Raw genomic sequence first — 20,925 nt, forward strand, 5'->3', positions numbered from 1 at the left:
ACAGTAAATCTACTAGGAAGTTTAAAAGTGCTATTACCCTGATTAGAGTTCGTAATTCTCCCAACACAAACTATGTATGCAATTCTCCCAGGGTGTAGGTTTTCAGACACTTCAAGAGCATGCATTTTGTTCGATATACATTTTGGATAGGGATATGGCCATGGACTTGGCAAGTTCTTCGTCGCGTTTCCGTTGCACTTGAGTCTGTCTGCACCAATTGTCATACTCGGGGTTAGGATAGGAGTGATCAAACACGGCATCATAATGTCCATTACTGAGCCAACTGAGCCAAATGCTAGGCCGTAGGGAATCCTCTGGGCCCAAGTAGTGAATCATGGTGGACACCGTGGGGCTCTCCAACCTCCCTCCAGTCGTTAGATGTATGTTCACATTCAGCATCTGCCCCATGGCCAGCAGTTCCGGGTACCCGGCCCACGCCCCGTCCTGAGCAGCAGCGATGATGAACTCCCCCACGTCGCCCTCAATCAGGGGGCTAAAGTGGTCGAGGTGGTCGGCGATGTAATGCACCGTCTGTTCCCTCAGCTCCCGGTGCAGGCTCTGGTCTCCGTACACCGTCTTGCTGACCGCTCGGTAGAGGCAGTTGCCGTCGGGAATGATGTGGAACCGGTACTTACTCCTCTGCCGCAGGTACTTGTCCTGCCTCTCCACCTCCGCCAGGTACAGGGCCAGCTTCTCGTCCCTGGGATCCGACCTGGAGACCACCACCGCCTCCGCCGCGCCGCCCGGGGCCGCCTCGCAGCTCCGCGCCGGGGCCGCCGGGGCCGCCTGGGCCTCCGGGTCGGGCCGCCGCGCCTCGTCCGCGCCGGCAGGGTCGCTGCGCTCGCCCGCCCTCTCCCAGCCCCGGAGGCTCCTGTCCGCCGGGTGCTCGTCGCCCCACGGGCCGGGGCCGGGGCCGGGCTCCGGGCTTCCCGGGGGCGGCGCGGGGCCTCGGTGCTTGGCGGCGGCCAGGGCCTGGCGGTGCTCGCTCAGTCGGAAGTTTCTGTCGGGACCCTCCCGGGCCGCGTCGAGGCCCGCGGGCTCGGGGCAGTCGGGCCTCAGCAGCTCCTCCAGCAGCCAGGCCGAGGAGCCGCGGCGCGGCGGGAGCGGGGCGCCGGGCGCCGGGGCCAGCAGGAGGCAGCGGCCGCGCGGGGCGGCGGGCGCCGGGGCGCCGGGCTCGGGCCCGTGCAGCAGCAGCCGGTCGGCGCCCAGGGCCCGCACGGTGATCTGCGCCGTGGACGTGTAGTGCGGCGGCAACGGCGGCTTGCACGACCCGGCGGGCGGGCCGGCGGCGGCCGAGGCGGGGGCGGCGGCCCCGGGCACCACCTCGAAGCAGGAGGAGAAGGCGGGCATCTTGGCGGCGGGGGCGGCGGCGGCGGCGGCGGCGGCGGCTTCTCGGGGCTCGGCGGCCGCGGCAGGCTGGCACTCACCGGTCTCGGGCTCCGGCTCGCCGCTGGCGGCTCCGGGAGGCTGGAGGGAGACCTTGAAGGGGGCGGCGGCGGCGGCGGCGGCGGCGGCGGCGGCGGCGGGGGCGGCGGAGGCTGCGGCCGTGGGACCCGGTGCCCCGGCTGGGTAGTGGGTGCAGACGCTGCTGTAGAGCTGCATGTCCCTGCCCGCCGCTCGGGCCCCTTATAGGCGCGGCGAGCCGGGCTGAGGGGGACACACCCTCCGGGCCCGGCGGAGGGGGCCGGCCGGGCGCGCTGACCCGGCGCCCCTAGAATAGAAATGACCCAAGGGCCGCCGGCCGCCGGCGCGTCAGGAGCCGCAAATAGCGCCCGGGTCCCCGCCAAATTCCTGCTGCGCCACAACGCGCGGTGGGGGCGGGGAGGGGACGCGCGCTCGACCCGGGCCGGCGCGCTCTTCCCGCACACCCGGGGCGCCGCGCCCGCTGCCGCTGCTCCGGCCGCGGCGGCCGCTGGGGACTTTCGGGGAAAGCCGCCCGCCCCGCTGGAGCGCGTCCCGCCGGCGAGGAGCAGTGCAGGGCGCGCGGAGGGGCCGGGAGGCGGGGCCGCGGTTGTTTACCTCAGGCCGCGCGGCCGCGTCACGTGGGCCCGTTGGAATGTGCGGCTCGTTGCGGCGCCCCATTCAGCCGCGCGGGCTCGCCCCGCCCCCCGGCCCGCGCCCCGCCCCCCGGCCCGTTCGGCGGACGTCACGGGCGGGGCCCGCGGCGCAGGGGGCGGGGCCCGCGGCGCAGGGGGCGGGGCCCGCGGCGCAGGGGGCGGGGCCCGCGGCGCAGGGGGCGGGGCCCGCGGCGCAGGGGGCGGGGCGGGAGGGGCCGCCGGACGCTCCCTGCTCCTCAGCGGCGGGTCCTGGCGCCGCGCCGCGCTCCTGCTCCTGCGGCGGCTGCCGCGGCGGATCGTGGCGGGGTGGGCGCTGCGTGGGGAAGCTGCGCCGCCTAGACCCCGTGCGGTTCGAAGGCAGCTTCCGGGACGGAGCGTAGCCTTGTAACCCCCTGCAGGGCCAGGGCACCGCTGCCGTCCTTTTGATTTCAGTTCTTTGGGTCACAGTGTTAAAACACCGTGACGCCCCGCGTCCACCCGCGATTGCTGCCTTGCCCAACCGAAAGCAACTTTTCTGCACCCCTCGCCCCTGTCAACGGGCAAACACACGACTTGGGCGATGGGAAGCCCTTCCAACAGCCTTTGGAAGATCAGGTGCAGCCGCCCACCGCCCACCGTAGGTCAGTCGTGATGCCTGCCGAGGCCGAGCAGAATATTGGAAAGAGTTGTGCTCACCGGTGCTAGTCGTATCCTCTCTGTAAAGGGAAGCCAAAGTGTTCGATTTGATCAACCGAGTGTTGGTTATACTAGCGGGCAGGTGTGCTGTGTTCTGAGCTTCCATCACCTGCAAGTAACAGGCCCTAAGCGTTCAAACTGAACGTGGAAGCTCTCTCACCTTTTTTAAGAAATGGGGAAATAGGGACGCCTGGGTGGGGGTCAGTGATTGAGCATCTGCGTTGGACTCAGGTCGTGATCCCAGGGGCCCTGGGATCAAGCCCCCCCCCCCCCCCCCCCCCCGCCTCCCCGCATCAGACTTCTCTCTCTGCCTAGGTCTCTGCTTCTCTGTCTGTGTCTCTCATGAATAAATAAATAAGTAAAATCTTAAAAAAAAAAAAAAGGAAATGGGAAATAGCTGTGGACTGTGGCGCATGCTTCCACCCACTCCCCCCCCCAAACCTTACTTTGAAGTGTAAACTCCTTGAATGAAAATACTTGGTCCTGTTGGCTGTTGTGGTGACCTCCCCTAGCACTGTACCTGGCTATGGAGCTAGAGCTAATATTTACAGAATGAACTAATTAACGGAGAATGAGTTCCCAAGGTTTTTCCCCCCGGAATTGGGATCCCGGTCTCCTGACGCTCGCCAGGGCTTTGAATTTTCCTCTGCAGGGGTCAGGCGTAGGTGACTGGCAGGAGGATCCCAGCATTGAGGCTTTTGCTGAGGTCGTTCCAACCTGTTCTGTAAATCAACTCCGGAGGAAATAAAAACTAATGGTAACTACCCTATTGGAAGCTGGTTGCCCCCATGGCTACCTAGAAAAGGGAGATTACTTAGATTTCATCGCTGCTTTTGCGGGGATCTATTGCTCTGTGTCTTAAACACTTCACACTGAGCTCTACCTTGAGCCTTTCAGTAGCTATGTTCTGAAACAGATGGCAAGACAAATAAATAAATCTCAAATAATATTTATTAAGTACCCGTTATGTGACTAGCAGAGTAGCATAACGAGCCTGGAGGGAGATAAGGGAACTTCAATATGAATCCTAAAGCAAGATGTATTTTAACAGGTTAGGGTAAACACAGGGAAAATGTACCAAATTAGGAACAGATGGATGTAAACAAACATATCAAAATACAAAGTTTTAAATAAATGAAGGCTCTTTTTTTTTCTGTTTTATCTTGTGGGATGGGGGGGGGCGGTGGTGGATGTGGTGGGCTGTGCAAGGCTGCATATTCACTATGGAATCCATGCCCACTCTATATCTCAATCTGAAAAGTCTACTCAGAGGAAATGACACTTCAGGAAACTCAAAGCAGGAATGATTGCCAGACTTGGAAATGGAAGTTGTTTCCTGCCCGAGGGAATCAAAAAAAGGCAACTCCTTGCAAATGATAGTAAAGAGATTAGGGTAGCAAATCCAGTTCCTTAATACTCCATCTGAGAAGAATTCCTAATGATTCCATCCTGGAAAATCATCTGTCTAGCATATTTTGGTGCTGTGAAGAAAATTGGCAGAAGTTTAGGAAAATAGGATTCTAAACCAAAATTACAGTCATTGAATGGCTAGAAAAACAGAAAATTTTACCAACTATCAACCAAAGGGTAGGAATAAGACAAGCAATAAGTTAAAACAAAGCAAAAAGGACAAGGCATTTAATCAATGAATATTTATTGAGCACCAGCTATGCTCTCAACATGGTACCGATTACAGAAAATTGAGAAACATTTGCCACACAGCCCAGCTAACAGAAACCTAGTCACCAAAAGCAGCTTTATAAAATAGGACCAATCCTGGCATGCTCTTTTGCAGGTGTGTACATGTAAATAACCACCATCTCTTAGCTACATTCCTTTAAAGATAATAAAATTCCTAACCTCCTCCCTACCCCCAAGATAAAACTTTTAAAAATGCAAACATTAATCCATTTATTCATTCATTAAATAATCATTTCTGTATCAACCTAAGATAAAAAAAAACAACAACAACAACACAATCTTGAAAAAGAGCAAAGTTGGAGGACTCATGCTTCCAAATTTCAAAACTTACTACAAAGCTACCAAGGGTGCCTGGGTGGTTCAGCCAGTTAAGCATCAGACTCTTGGTTTAGCTCAGGTCATGATCTCAGGGTCATGGGATGGATCCCTGTAGGAGGTTCCATGGTCAGTGAGGAGTCTGTATGAGATTCTCTCTCCCTCTAATCCCTCTCTCCCTCTCACCACCCCCTGTGTGCTCTCTCTCTCTCTCTCTCTAAAATAAATAAAATCTTAAAAAAGAAAAAAACTTACTACAACACTACAGGCATCAGGACCATGTGGTACGGGCATAAAGATAGGCATATAGATTAATGGAATGGAGTCTGGAAATAAATCCATATGTTTACAGTCAATTGACTTTGCAGGATGCAAGACAATTTAATGGGAGAAAGAATCATCTTTTCAACAAATGGTGCTGGGACAACTGGATATCTGCATAAAAACAATAAAGCTGGATCCTTCCCTCACAACATACACAAAATTTAATTCAAAATGGATGAAATGTAAGAGCTAAAATTACCAAATCCTTAGATGAAATTAGGAAATCTCAGTGCCTATGAATCAGGCAGTGGTTTGCTAGATGTGACACCAAAAGCACAAATGGCAAAAGAAAAAATAAACTGGACTTCAAAACTAAAAACTTTGTGCTCCAGAGGACACCATAGAGAAAGTGAAAAGAGAAACTGAAGAATGAGAGACTATATTTACAAATCATGTATCTGACAAGGGAGTTTAAAATTTAAAGAATGAAAAAATAAAATAAAATAAAATAAAATATTTAAAGAATGTATAAAGAAGTCTTAGAATTCAGTAATTAAAAGACAACTCAATTCTTTAAATAGTCAAATAATTTGAATAGATGTTTCTCCAAAGAAGATATTCAAACAACAAATAAGCACATGAAAAAAAATCCCAAGTCACTAGTATTAGAGAAATGCACATCAAAACCCACAGTGAGTTATACTTCACACCCACCAGGATGGCTCTAATTAAAAAGTCAGACAACAACAAGTGTTGATGAAAATGTAGAGGAAACAGAACCCTTCCTTATACATTCCTTAGGGGATCTTACAACAATGCAGACATTCTGTAAAAGAACAGTTCCTCAAAAGATTACACATAGAATTACCGCATGATCTAACAGTTCCACTGCTAGGTATATAACCGAGAGAAATGAAAGCCTATGTCCACGCAAAAACTTGTGAATCAGCCTCAGCAGGTAGCATTATTCAATATCCAAAAGGTGCAAAGGACCCAGTGCCCATCAACTGATGAATAGATAAATAAAATATGGTATATCCACAGTGAAATATTCATTCATAAAAGTAAGGATATACTGATACATCGTACAACTTGGGTGAACCTTGAAAACATTCTAAGTGAAAGAAGCCAGACAGGAAAGGCCACATGTGGTGCATAATTCCATTTATATATAATATCCAGAATAAGCAAATCCATGGGGATAGAAAATAGACTACTTGTTGCCAAGGATTAGGGAGAAGGGCGAATTGGGAGGGACTACCAATGGGAATGGATTTCTTCTCGGAGTGTTGGTAATGGTTGCATAACTCTGGGAATATTCTAAAAAATACAGAGTTGAACTAAAATTGAACCTGCAAAGATGATGGTATGAGGTGAGGACTTGGGTAAATTTTATGGTATGTGAATTACATCCAAATAAAGCTGTTTTTAAGAAGCCTTCTACGAGTCACACATTTTATATACTTTAATGATTTTTCTGATAAATTCATGGTACTTAAAAGTAGTTGTTAAGAGGATATCAAAGAGTTGAAGCTTACTGAAATCAAATTATTTAGGGTCAGGTGAAAGGATATTTGAAAAGCTGGGTTACTCTGGGAAACGAACAAGGCGTAGTGGAAGGGGAGGTGGGCAGGGGGATAGGGTGACTGGGTGATGGGCACTGAGGGGGCACTTGACGGGATGAGCACTGGGTGTTTATATGTTGGCAAATCAAACTCCAATAAAAAATATACAAAAAAAAAAAAGAAAAGCTGGGTTATTTGAATTTATAATTTTGGTTTCCTTCTTAAACTTTTTGTGTAATCATCATGATATAAAAAGATAATTTTACATTCTGTTCACCAATTACTGGAAACTAATATGCACAACCATATGGGAACGTAATCATATATAATGCCAATCACTTAAAATATGTAGCATTTGTGAAAAAAGATTCTGAAAAGTGCCTGGGCCATAGCAGGCTCTTAATAAATATTTTCTAAATCTTGCCCAGCAAAAATGGGATATAAGCAGTAGAGGAAAGCACCCTGGGAAATATTGTGTAGGTTGACATATATTCATTTTATTATACTGACAATTCAAAGTGAACAAATAAATAAAGGGCACCATAGCATGCAAACATCTCAGTCTTCTCTCCCCAGCACATTTACTACTGCTGACATGTCACTGGGGAGAAGTGAAATCTCTAGGCAGAAGTGAAAGCACCTCTTAATTATTTTAACCTTATAGCTCTTCTGAAATTGTATTTATTAGTATCACTGAAAATCCCATTATCTAAAGATCTCATGACTCAGGAAATCTAAATTAATTTAGGATAACTAGATCAAGTAATCAGTAGACTTTTGCTTTTTAATGGAAAAAAGAAATAGGGCAAAGAATGGAGGGAAGGCTGGGAAGTATGTGTAATCGTTTCCTAAGTTCAGGAGTGGAAAATGGACAGATCCTTTTGATAAATAGTCCAACAGTTCCCCTAATGACTAGCAATATGGCTTAGGCCCCCACTCATGCAATGGCATTTTTGTGGAATTCAATGGACTATTGAGAGAGCAGAAGGCAGGCCAGGCCTGGTATTCACAGGGAGGTTCAGATGACATAATCCTAACAGAATAATCCGTTCCCACACACAGCTTTGAATCATTCCAGCAGGAGGGGAGGAACCCAAACACCTCAGGTGTTCCCTGAATTCTGTTCATCAGATCTAGTATTATATTAACAAAGGAGTGGTTAGACCAGAAATATTTTGTTTCATGCTCTGTTACCTGCTTCTGATGCTTTAACCAATATGATGATCAAGTCTACTAATAATGAGGCCTGCTAGTTGGAGAGAGAGAACTGAAAATATAAGATATGGCTCCTAATATGTTTGGATGTTTGTGTCACCCGGAAATTCCTATGTTGAAATCCTAACATCCCAACCTGCAAAGATGATGGTTTTAGGAGGTGTGGACTTGGGGAACAGTTTAAATCACAAATGTGGAGCTCTCATGAATGGGATTAGTGCCTTACAAAAGAGGGTCCAGAGGTCCCTGGCCCCTCCCACTATGTGAGGACACAATGAGATGTCTGTGACCCGGAAGGGGGCTCTCACCAGATCTGACCGAGCTGGCATCCTGACCTTCCAGCCTCCAGAACTGTGAGAAATAATCTTTTTTTTTTTTTACTCCACCCCTTTTTAAACCTGCCCTCCCCTTTTATAACCTCACCCATGAGAAATACATTTCTATTGTTCACAAGCTACACTGCTACTCCATGGTATTCTGTTATAAAAGCCCAGACAGATTAAGACAGCCCCTGTCTATAAAGGGTTTAACATAAAGTAGCAAAAACAAGGCATTATACACACACACACACACACACACACACACACACACACACACAATAACAATGCAGTAAGTGCTGTAATCTGCTGCCAAGGGTGGCTCTAACATTACTCAGTCGTCACCTGGTTGTATGCCCACACTTTATCCACAACCTTCAATGTTTACATAGTTAAATATCTGTAAATAAGTGAACATGATAGCAATATGGCTCACCCCTCCTAAAGACCAATGGGGACTGAGGAGGCACCTTCACACCCCTCCCTCCTACAGAAGTAGAAGGCCAGGCTGGGAGACACACCCTTATTGACTAAGAGGTCAATTGCGAAAATGCCCAGCCGTTATGGAACTATTTTACCAGGACTTAAGAAAAAGAAAATGTGGAGGATAGACATTAAGCAACTTCAAAAATGCTTTTTTTTAAGAAAATGTGTTATAAAAGACTAAGGCAATGCAAATATGTAAACATAAAAGTGCAGTTTCCTTCCATCCCATCTCCCTTATCTCAAGCTACAGAGATGAGCAGTGTTAACAATTGGTTACATATATGTCTAGAACTTTTATAAGCATATAGAGTGTATATTTTGCATACTACCTCTCTGTAACATTTCTTGTAGTAGGACTATGGTATGCATATTTCTCTGCAATATGCTTTTGTTCTTAACTGGTATATACTGAACATTTTTCCTTGTTCCTTTAATATCTACCAAAAAATTTCCAAACTTTGGATGTGCGATAATATATTTTTAATGACATTCAGATTGTTTTAATTTTGTCACTAGTCAAGCAATGTCGCAGAGAGCACCTTTGTACGCATATCTGCACCTTTAAATGAGAGCTCCTAGGACAATTTCTTCTAAACATTTTAGAAGGTAGTTCATGAGAAGGTTTATCAACTTGAGGAGGTTTTGAATGCCAGGCAATCTGATTTATTTTGGAAATTATTTCATTACGAAATATATTTAGTGTATCTATTTTTCCCCTCACTCCAATTTTCTGTTAGCACAGAGCAAAGAGCATGTACTGTATTTCTAAAGACTCTATCATATATAAACTTACACATAAATGTTAATAAATAGATATTTTTGAATGAATGAAAAAATCATACTCTCTTGGCTCCTGTGATTATATACTTGAGACTCTTCAATTTTCTGGGAACATCTTTCTTAAGAATCTCAATCATTGGGGCACCTGGGTGGCATCTGCCTTTGGCTCAGGTCATGATCCTGGGGTCCTGGGATCAAATCCCACATTGGGCTCTCTGCAGGGAATCTGCTTCTCCTGCCTGTGTCTCTGCCTCTCTGTTTCTCATGAATAAATGAATAAAATCTTTATTAAAAAAGGATATTAATCATCAAAATTATAAAAACAACTGCTGTGAAGCTGATACATTTTTTTAATGTAAATACAGTTTTATGGGATTTTTTAATTATGAAAATACAAAAGAGAGAAAATTTTCCTAAAAAATCATCTGCTGAAAAGACAGCTCCTTGGTCAATTTTATTTATATCAGTGGTTGTCAATCCAGATGATCTGGTGATGTCTAGAGACATCTTTTAGTTATCACAGTTGCATGGGTGGAATCTCCTACTGTCATCTCATGAATAGAGACCAAGGATCTTGTTAAATATTCTATAGTGTATAGGACAGCCCGCATAGCAAATAATTACCTGGTCCAAAATGTGCCAAAGTTGATAACATTTGAAACATACACATGGGTACAGACACAAGTTTTTACAAAAATGAGATCATACCATAGATACTATGCTGTCATCTATACTTTTACTTGATATGTCAAAATATTGTTCATATAAAAAATATACTCCTACAGCACTTTTCTCTGATAGCATTTTAACAAATCAGTTATCCTTCAGTGTTTTAGAAATCTTGTAACATCTTTACATAAAGATGTAAGTGCCAAATAGTATTTGCAGCATGTGGATCTACATTGTGTTATCTGTGTAATTATATTTGAAATATGAAAATAACTAAAGAACATACCCTTTAAGGTGATTATTGCTTCCTCTGACTCTATGATTGTAGTGAAAGCTTTAATACTTATACCTTACCATGTCTCAAAACATGTAAATTTTAGTTGCGTTATTTATACAGCCAATTCATCTAGTAGCTTACTGCAAAGTGATATAAACTATTAAGAGCTTCCATTTTCATTTTTAAAGTTGTTAAAGTTCTGGATTTCTTTATGCAGTGACTTTCCCATTTTTATTTTTTATTTATTTATTTTTTTGCTACAACCTACAATAAGAAACAGATACTATGGGTGCCAGGGTGGCTCAGTCTATTAAGCGTCTGCCTTTAGCTCAGGTCATGATCCCAGATTCCTGGGATTGAGTCCACATCAGGCTCCCTGCTTAGCAGGGAGAGTGTTTCTTCCTCTCCCTCTGTGCACCTGCCCCCCTCTGCTCGTACTGTCTCTCACTTTCTCTCTCTCAAATAAATAAATAAAATCTTTAAAAAAATGTTACATTGAGACCACATATACTACTGTGTATGTACATGTAACTAAAACAAGTCTCATAAAATAATGCTTACCTTTACTACATACATGCATTCCCTTCTTTTCCTCCTTTTATTTTTTTTAAAAGATTTTATTTATGTATTTATTTATTTGAGAGAGAGAGAGAGTGCACAAGTGTGGGGAAGGGTAGAGAGACAAGCAGACTCCCTGCTGAGCAGGACCCTGAGGAGTTGGGAGGGACTCAATCCCAGGACCATGAGACATTACCTGAGTGAAAATCAGACACATAACCAACTGAGGCACCCAGCCACCCCAATTCCTTCTTTTAAATATTGATTATAACCCCAAATTCATTTCACAGCCCACCAATGGTCAGGACTTGGAATTTGAAAACAATTACCTCAGTTTTACTCTGATTAATCATTGTATATACAATATGTTCTGACCCTTTAACCTCCTATATTTGCTGAGCAGATGGACTCATTGAAGAACAATATAATTTTTCAGTAAGTGAATTAACCTATACTTTATGTTCTAGCACACTTTTGAGAGTGAAAAGGGTTCCTCTTAATAGTTATTCCAGTTGTCAGGGATAAACCAAAAGTGTCCCAGAAAAAATAGCAGGTGGTGTCACCCTATCAACAACTGACAGAAGAGGGACGCCTGGGTGACTCAGTGGTTGAGCATCTGCCTTTGGCTCAGGTCGTGATCCCGGAGTCCTGTCATCAAGTCCCACATTGCACTTCCCACAGGGAGCCTACTTCTCCCTCTGCCAATCTCTGGATTCTACACAACTTCAACACTAAATGACTGGCTTTGAACAAATCTTTATATCTTCCTGGCCCTTAATTATTTCATGTATAAAATGTGGGCTTAATGATCTCTACTATTCCTTTCAACCTTAAAATGAAATTACTTTGGGGCTCCTGGCTGACTCAGCCAGGATAGCATGCAACTCTTCACAATCTTGGGGTTGTGAATTCAAGCCCCACATTTGGGAGAGATTATTTTTAAAAAAATTAAGTGACTTTATGCCACAAGAAATGATATGAAAACAACCTTAAAAAGCTTACAGTATAAATGAGGTAACTGAGTTATATAACATCCTACCCTTCCCCAAAAATATTCTTTCTTAGGACATTTCAGTACAAATGCCTGAATAAGAATACCTGGGCTGGGCTCAAAGAATTAACAGCCAAATATGTAACAGAATTGGAGGCCTCGAGAGTGTACCTTCTTTCATCTGCCTAGCCACAATTTAAAAAAAAATTTTTTTTTAAAAAGATACGATGATTAGGTTACAGTCAGTTTCTCAGATGAAACAGAAAAACATGTAGGAAGAAACAGAGTCTGGGATTGAAGAAAACTATGCTAAATGAGAGGTGAACAACATTGTTGATGTCACAATTCTGTTAAGAGTAGATCCTATTTAAAATCACAGTTGCAGGGTGGCCCAGGTGGCTCAGCGGTTTCCCACCACCTTCAGTCCAGGGCCTGATCCTGGAGACCCGGGATCAAGTCCTACATCAGGCTCCCTGCATGGAGCCTGCTTCTCTCTCTGCCTGTGTCTCTGCCTCTCTCTCTCTCTCTCTCTTTCTCTGTCTCTCATGAATAAATAAAAAAATCTTAAACTGGAAAAAATAAAAATAAAAATAAAAAAATAAAATCACAGTTGCAACATTGTGTGTCAATTATCAGTTTAAAAATAAATAATAAGATGAAATCATGGTTGCTGAATAAGTTAAATCTCATACTTTTATTCAAATTAAATGGAACACAGCACTTAAGTTTTTAAGAGTGACTAACTACAGAGGGCATTTATCACGTCTGCCCCTGCCCCAGCATCTTTTGAAATATCCTTTTCATCTGGTAAGAGCCCTTCTTCCTCCCCAGCGAGAAGACGAGATTCATTCTGCCAGCTGCCATGAAATGTTGACCAAGGCTCCAGCCATCAAACACACGCAGGCCCAGGACTTAAAATCAGAAGAGACTAACAGAAGTGAGCAGGTGCACAGAGGAAGCATCTCCTGCCAGGGTCACCAGCATCATCTGTGCAAGTGTGGCACTCATGTGAGCACTGGCAGGGCGAGGGAGGCTTCCCCTGGAGCAGCCCCTGATACAGTGTCAGCTGGTTCCAGCCCCACTCTGACTTGCCAGAGGAGTCTCTGAATCCTTTGACGTTATGCAATGTATTCAAAGCTACTTAAAGTAAATGCTGTTTTACCACTAAGAACACAGTGGGATACCATAGTTAGAGTCTATCTAGTCCAGCAAAGTGTTACAAGAAGAGATTAGTTTTGTCCTAAAGGACAGAAGTCAGGGATGAGACAATGAAGACCGTCTTCTGGACAAAGAATACTAAGGCTAGCTATGGGGAAGTAGACACAAGCCGTGACACACGGATTGCTGGTAGGAGACTGAAACCTAAGCCTACATATGTGTCTACGATTTGGAGAGGAAAAGGTCATCAGGGCAGAGATTTCCTTCACTGTGAAGTGAATAGAGCTGATTTTTACAGCAAAGATATGCACATTTTCACAATTAAGTTTAAACACTGAACTTCAGGGGTCTCAAAATTATCATTCTATTAGAATGCCCATCCAGAAAGATGCATCTAGAAGAAAACATAAAGAAATCATGATCTTTTGGGAATAAAGAGAAAGTTGGGAAGAAAAATGACGGAGGGAAAAAAAGGATTTTTAGATCCTAAAGATAGGAAACTGTCGTAAAATCAGAATCTGTGCATGCAACTGTCATGGCCAAGCTACCATGATAGCCAACCACTATCATGGTTTGGCTGCATTAATGATCAATATGTATCATCACGTGATTGATTCAACCACGTAACTAATGCTTATATTACCAGGATTCCTGAGCTAGGCATGCCACAGTCAGTTTAGTGATTTTATATATATATATACTGTCCATGCTTTGATTGTCACTATGGATGGGAAAGATGGAGACCATACAGGAGGAAGTTTATTTTGTATATGAAATTTAATCCATGTGTTCTGAGAATGGATTCTCTTTCTCTCTGTCTCTGTCTCTCTATCTCTCTCTCTCCGTATATATAACTTTCACAAGTGTTATGCTCCTGTGTATATACTGAGATTTGGTGGTGGGGAGTGGTGGGAACATGAGGAAGTAAAACATGGAAGTAAGCTTTTGCTTTTTAATCCCTACAGCTATTTTTTTAGTGGGTGAGGGGCAGAGGGACTGGGAGAGAATCTTAAGCAGGCTCCATGCTCAGCTCAGAGCCCAATGCAGGACTCCATCTCACAACCCTGGGATCATGACTTGAGCCAAAATCAAGAGTTGGACACTTAACTGACTGAGCCACCCAAGTACATCTCTATAACCATTTTATTTTTTAAGGAATCTCTATATCCAACATGGGGCTTGAACTCACAACCTTGAGATCAAGAGTCATATACTCTACCGACTGAGCCAGCCAGGCACCCTTATCCCAATAACTATTACTGATGCCCTGAAGCTGTCTCTCATAGGTGAGGCAAAGTATGAGCCACGAGTACTTTTATCTTGCAGCCAGGGGGCCTTTCCCTCCCACTTATGGAAACAAATTGGGATAAACTAAATAAGAAAACACTATGGATAACTTTGAATTCATTCTAATTTATATATTAAAAAATAATTTCTAAAGAAAGTTAATATTATTAACAGTTGATTGCAATTGCATCGGTAACATCTGTCAGTTGAGAACTACTTTGCACTCTGCTCATCGTGACTAAAGAATCCTAATGATTCACCCAGGAAAATGCACAACAAATAGAGTGGAAGATTTGAGGAAAAAAATGCATGACTATCCCCCAAAACATAAAGATTGTTATGTTAGTTATCTATTTCTATGTAATAAATGAGCCCAAAACATAATAGTTTAAATCATCAGTACACATTTATTATCTCTTACAGTGTAGATAGAACATAAATGCAGTAAGAGCTTGGCCTACTAGTTCATAAAGTCAGAGTCAAATGGTGGTAGAGGCAAGTTCAAGAAGACTTGCCTCGGGCTGGAGGACCTGTTCCCAAGCTGGCTCATTCATATGAATGGCAAATAGTTGCTGGCTGTTGACACATGGGCTTTTCTCAAAAGTCTTCAACACGTCCTCAAGGCCTGGTGGCTCACACCTCCCCAGGGCAAGGAATCAAAAAAGGAGCAAAGCGAAAGCTTCCATGGCCTTTATGACCTAGCCTTGATGTCACACACCACTGATGTCATTTCCACTGATCTATGAGTCACATGGGTCAGCTCTGACTCAGTGTGAAAATAGATGATGCAGGAAAGTTAATACTATTGAAGTGAGGATTATTGGGGACCACCTTGGAGACAACGTATGATAGAAATAAGGGAAATAGGATTAGGAAGGAGCAGTGCTTCCCCTGCAGGTAATAAGAGAATAAGAGATGAAAGCTATCTTAAGACTGTCATTTTGAAACTTTTGGAAAGAATGGAGAGAGAACCATAAAAAAAAGGGTCTCAGGAACCTAGGGCCCAGATAGAAGAGAAAGGGGGATGGTCCCCAGTGGAGCCTAGTTCCTTGGGATATATTTAGGAAAGCAGAATGTGAGAGAGAAAAGAACTGAATGCCTGGCAATATAAGATTTGTACCATTACTTTCTCAGAGCTCAGACCCCAAAGGGATCATTTGCATTTCCTAGAGATGCTTCCTTTAGGTCATTAAACTCATTTCATTAAAATAACAAGGGGATCCTGGGACTCAAGGGAGAAACTATTTAATAGTAAAACTTGTGAACTAATAAAAGTAGTAAACCAATAAGCCTCGTGCCTTGGTAAAACTCGTGAACACATCTTCACGGATATGGCACATAATGAAGGACGGGAATTGGACTGGCACCACATGGCTGCTCTTGTGGCACGTCAGCACTGCTACTGTTATTGTACCTACCTGGGCCTTCCGTAGGGATGAATCCCATGAACACTACCACCGTCGCATGAAGACGGGTAGGGAGGAACCAATTATTGTTGAGCACTTAACGTGTTGGGCACTAGGCTAGGGGTTTTCTACACACTGATTTTTGTTTGTTTGTTTTTTAAGAATTTATCTATTTGACAGAGAGCACACATGCACAGGTAGGCAGAGTGGCAGGTAGAGGGAGAGGGAGAGGGAGAAGTAGAAGTAAGATTTGAGCAGGGAGCCAAAGGCAGAGCTCAATCCCAGGACCCTGGGATCATGACCTGAGTCGAAGGCAGATGCCCAACCAACTGAGCCACCCAGGCACCCCCACACTGATTGTTTAATATAATTCTCTGCATTTCTCAAAGGCAAAATTAAGGATCAGAGTCATTAAAGGGGCCAGGGTCTACTAATTGTTCCCCAATATCCATCTTTTCCTTCTGCCTTCTAATACTAGAACCTCCATGGTTCCAGCTAGGTACATAGCTGAACAACTAGAGACTACAGTTCTCAGCCTCCCATACAGCAGCTAGGTAATAGCCACGTGATTCAATAATAATCAATAGAATGTGACTAGAATAGATGCACATGACTTGTAGGTCATACCTTTTGAAAAAGTGCCTTCCACTAACTTATATTGCCCCATTCCCAGCAGGCGGGTACATAGATGCGGCCCTGAGTCGGCTTCCACGATGCAAATAAGACCACAACCTTATGGCATGGCCAAACCCAAGTTCTCAGGTGAGCACATGAAGCTGCCTACGAGCCTAGACTGCCTGCCATCTTGGACTTTTAAGTCAGAGAGAAATAAAATAATATATAAGTCACTGTTATCTTAATCTCTATGAAAGCAATTAAACCAGTGTCCTAACCAATGCATGAACTTGTCATAGATCATCCAGCAGCAAGTGGCAGACCTGCGACATTTTCGCTTTCAAATTTCTGCTCTATCACCTGCTGTACACTAAACAAGGAAAATGTCCTTGTTAAGGAGAATGTTACTTCTTTTTTTAAAGAAACCTCTATGCCTAACGTGGGACTCAAACTCAGGACCTCGAGATCAAGAATTGCAAGCTCTACCGACTGAGCCAACCAGGCGCCCCAAGAAAATGTGACTTTTGCTCTCGACGCTCTTGTGTATTCTAAGAGCTCAATGAATATTTGAAAATGAGAGTGTCCATTTGGAGAAATTTATGTCCTTTTTTTTTTTTTTTAAGATTGTATTTATTTATTCATGAGAGACAGAGAGAGAAACAGAGACACAGGCAGAGGGAGAAGCAGGCTCCATGTAGGGAGCCTGACGTGGGACTCGATCCTGGTTCTCCAGGACCAGGCCCCAGGCGGAAGGCGGCGCTAAACCGCTGAGCCACCCGGGCTGCCCTTTATGTCCTTTTTTGGTGAAGAACCAAAACTATGTTTCCTTCAATGTTGAGCACAATCTATCTCCATTATGATGAATGTTACACTTTTTTAGAATTTGGGCTCTGTTTATGTTCTGTTTTGGGGTTCTGACTCATTTTTCTTTGGAACAGAAGTCTATTTGAAGGATGTTAAATTTACTTATTATTTTCAAATGCAGTGTTCTCTGGGCACATTTTTCTATAGCTTATATAGATGCCTACCATCTTGCCATCTTTATATAGCTCTTCTTATTCGTGCTAAAAATAAGAATATGTACAGCGAATATTAAACCAATACCTACTGGCATGATCATACTGGTTGGTAATAAAATATTAAAATAGTTCTATTTTTGTTGATAAACAGCCAACATCCTATGAGACTTCTGAGCTCTCCCAGCTGCTCTAGCATCTATGGTCCATCCTTTAGCGCTCGTAGGTATCCCAGCACCCAGAAACCAACAGGGAACCTCCAGCTCTGTGGCTCAAATCCTTTTGGATTAATTGGTGCTTGTATCCTATTGGTTACTAAATTTTTTTTTTTTTTTTTTTTTTTTAATGGTAGGCACGCAGTGAGAGAGAGAGAGGCAGAGACACAGGCAGAGGGAGAAGCAGGCTCCATGCACCGGGAGCCCGACGTGGGATTCGATCCCGAGTCTCCAGGATCGCGCCCTGGGCCAAAGGCAGGCGCTAAACAGCTGCGCCACCCAGGGATCCCATGGTTACTAAATATATTTAACGTCACTCTGGAAGCTGTCCAGCCTATGGCTTGCAAAGTAACTTTATGATAATTTCTAAAGCTCTTCATTTCAACAACGCCTTTGAGAAACCTATCAGTATAGAGATACGATTCTGCTGATAGTTTTTTTGTCTTTTCAAAGACTTTATGTGTATTTCCACAATTCAAGATGTGCATTTGTAACATTCTTCCAAGGCCTTCCCACCAAATCCCAACTTACCTTACTACAGGTACACACACATACACCCACATACACACACACACAGAGTCATTAAGGTAACACAAAGTAGAACTGGGGGAAAATGAATTAAACATAGTTCAAACTTACTCAAAATTACTCAGTAGTTGAACTACTTTTCCCAAATAATTTTATGTTCTCAAAATGAAAAATATCCCGTTTGTTTATAAACAAACAGTCTCTCACTGTCATATTACATTCTCTAAAGCTGGGGTCCACACATCACTTAAAGTCTCCCTTGAGCTGGTAATCATGGAACAAAGCCCTAGTTAAGTAAAGTAAAATGTTTCTCCTTTGCACTTTCTAACAATTATAACATAATGTACGTAGCTTTATTGTCAGCTATAGTAATTGCACTTGAAAAATGTATTAGAATGTGTTTGATATAAAACATTTACCATAGTGTCTGACATGTTATCAACATCATAATGATGATGATGATTATATCTCTAAACTCCAAGTTTCATCCTGCTACCCTCGCCTGCTTAAGATTCTATGTGTCTCCTCCTTGCTTTTCTTAACACAGTTTAGTGGCTTGGTAGTCAGGTTCTTTTCAGTTCTCATCTTTCAAAACTTATGTTTTTTGTTTTATGTTTTTGAGATTTTATTTACTTATTTATTTGAAAAATAGTGAGAGAGAGCACAAGAAGAGGGGAGAGGGAGAAGCAGACTCCATGCTGAGCAGGGAGCCTGATGTAGGGGCTTGATTCCAGGACTCTTGAGATCACGACTTGAGCTGAAGGCAGAAACTTAATCAGTTGAGCCATCCAGGTGCCCCCAAAACTCATGTTCTGTTTCCTCTTTACCTTCTAGTCATAGGAAACTCATTAAGTCCCCTAACTGGACCTCATATCTCTAATCCTAAGCTTTTTCACGTACTGTTCCATTTGCTCGAACATTTCATCTGAGTAACTCTTCTTCATCCATAAACTCTCAATTTAGATGATGCTACGTACGTCCTTGCAAGTCCGGGTTAGGTGCCTCACCTTGTCTCTATTTTCATAGCAGCCTGGGCCTCATTACACTGGTACACCATGTGGTTACTTGCCCATTTCCTAGATCATAAGCTTTAGGAACATCGGGAATAGCTCAGTTCCTTTTCCCTGTTGTGTCTCTATTCAGGCTTTGGATTAATAGTATAATTGTTGAATAAACCAGTGTTTAAAGATAAATATGTGCCTGTCTCATAATGACAATAAACCTTTCCACTTTGAGGAAATTCACATGTAACTAAAAAGACTGAAAACAAAACAAAAATCTGTATTTATATTTAATTACTCTGTGTAAATATTAAATATGCCTCTTACATTTTAGACGGCAACCCATGTTTTCATTTCATGGCCTATAAAATGGGGTAAGAATATTTACTCAATTGAATTGAACTTTGAGGACTGTGGAGCAAAGGAAATTAAAATACTGTGTATTTTAAATTATTAATTTTTAGTAGTAAGCTAGTAGGCACCTTGCTGTGTAAATTTTATGTCCGTTCTCCTTAAACAAATCTTCAATAAATATTTTTGAGATTAATAAAGTGCCCAGAAAAGACCAAATTATATTTTTAAAATATAATCTATATTTAATTTGCCTCTTTCCTAAATCTCATAATTATGGTGTCCTTAGTTAATTTTGCTATATAGCATTTTTTTTAATCCAAGCAACCTGTAATCAAATGTATCTTGTCACAGGATACAGACAAATATTCATATGTACTTTTAGAGCTAAAAGGGCAGATGAATCTTAAACCTTAAAATAAGTACAAATAGCTAGTATAATTATATCATATTTAATTAGGAATCCTTTTTAAATGAATTTATATATATCATACATACCTGGTTGTAGCTCTACTCATGAGTGGGAAAAATCATTCTATATCCTTGATGAAAACAATGTTACAAGCACTCAAATAATGACTTACTTCAAAATTAAAGTCTGAAGAGGAGAGAAGACCTACAGCTCCTGAAGAAAAAAAAAGGGGACCAAATGTCTAGACCCTTTCCCAAACAGAAAATTAAATAAATTCCTTATTACAAAGAAAGGAGTGTTGTTGCTCTTAGACTACATGCTTTCATGCTGCAATCTAAGATCACATTTTCTGATGGAAGCCAAGCTTCAGGGCAGGCAAATTTATCAGAACTACTTGTTTTTAGGGAGAAAGAGGTATAGATAAGTGGAAATCGATCTTTAGACTGTATGAAAAAAAAAATGGGAAAAGACTGCAGGTAAAAGTGTTCAGTCAAGTTGAAGGGAGGAGAGGAGAGTCAGATCTGTAGATGTAGACTCAAACGAGAATGAAGATGTGGAGTTTCCAGGAATAAGGATGGGATCTAAAGAAATAAATCACTGAGTGAAAAGACAACCACAGGATGGGAGAAAATACTTGCAAATCGCATACGTGATAAGAGACTTACCCAGGATGTATAAAGAATTCTTACAACTCAGCAATGACGAGCCAATCCAATTTTAAACAAGGGCAGAGTGTTTTGATAAACATTTCTTCGAAAGAAATACAGGAGTGGTTAATAAGCAAATGAAAGATGTTCAACACCATTAGTCTAAACAGAAATGTAAGTCAAAAGTCACAGTAAAATAAAACTTCTTCCTGGACTGTCTTTAGAGAAAATGAACACAAATATACAGAGACAGGAAGTAGATGGGTGACGGAGGAGGTGGGGGTGGGGGAAATGGAGAGTCATTGCTACTGGGTAAGGGTTTCTTTTTGAGTGATGAAATGTTCTAAAATTGGTTGTGCTGATGGTCGACAACTGTGAATATGCTAAAAACCATTGAATCATACACTTCGAATAGATGA

At 43.2% G+C, this 20,925-nt stretch overlaps 1 protein-coding gene and 1 long non-coding RNA gene across 7 annotated transcripts in view; one reads left to right on the plus strand and one right to left on the minus strand.

The window, feature by feature from the left end:
- Positions 1–1,735, minus strand: part of OTUD1 (OTU deubiquitinase 1) — a 90,568-nt gene extending 88,833 nt beyond the window's left edge. For 3 of the 4 annotated variants that reach the window (XM_072825369.1, XM_072825366.1, XM_072825368.1), the window contains exon 1: positions 38–1,735. In XM_072825369.1, coding sequence (XP_072681470.1) covers positions 112–1,602 — 1,491 coding nt within the window. In that variant the 5' untranslated portion in view covers positions 1,603–1,735 and the 3' untranslated portion in view covers positions 38–111. The remainder of the gene's footprint in view (positions 1–37) is intronic. The other variant, XM_072825367.1, reaches the window with a different exon arrangement.
- A 6,279-nt stretch (positions 1,736–8,014) lies between these two features.
- Positions 8,015–19,579, plus strand: LOC140633191 (uncharacterized). 3 transcript variants are annotated; one of them, XR_012030814.1, is made up of 3 exons: positions 8,015–8,145; positions 16,395–16,483; positions 17,705–19,578. It is a non-coding gene; the product is annotated as an uncharacterized lncRNA (long non-coding RNA). The 3 variants fall into 3 exon arrangements; XR_012030816.1 differs by lacking the exon at positions 8,015–8,145 and adding an exon at positions 15,018–15,212 and having other exon boundaries at positions 17,705–19,579; XR_012030815.1 differs by lacking the exon at positions 8,015–8,145 and adding an exon at positions 15,034–15,212 and having other exon boundaries at positions 16,398–16,483.
- Positions 19,580–20,925: the final 1,346 nt, after the last annotated feature.

This window comes from Canis lupus, chromosome 5 (assembly GCF_048164855.1).
Source record: "Canis lupus baileyi chromosome 5, mCanLup2.hap1, whole genome shotgun sequence".
Taxonomy (NCBI): Eukaryota; Metazoa; Chordata; class Mammalia; order Carnivora; family Canidae; genus Canis; species Canis lupus.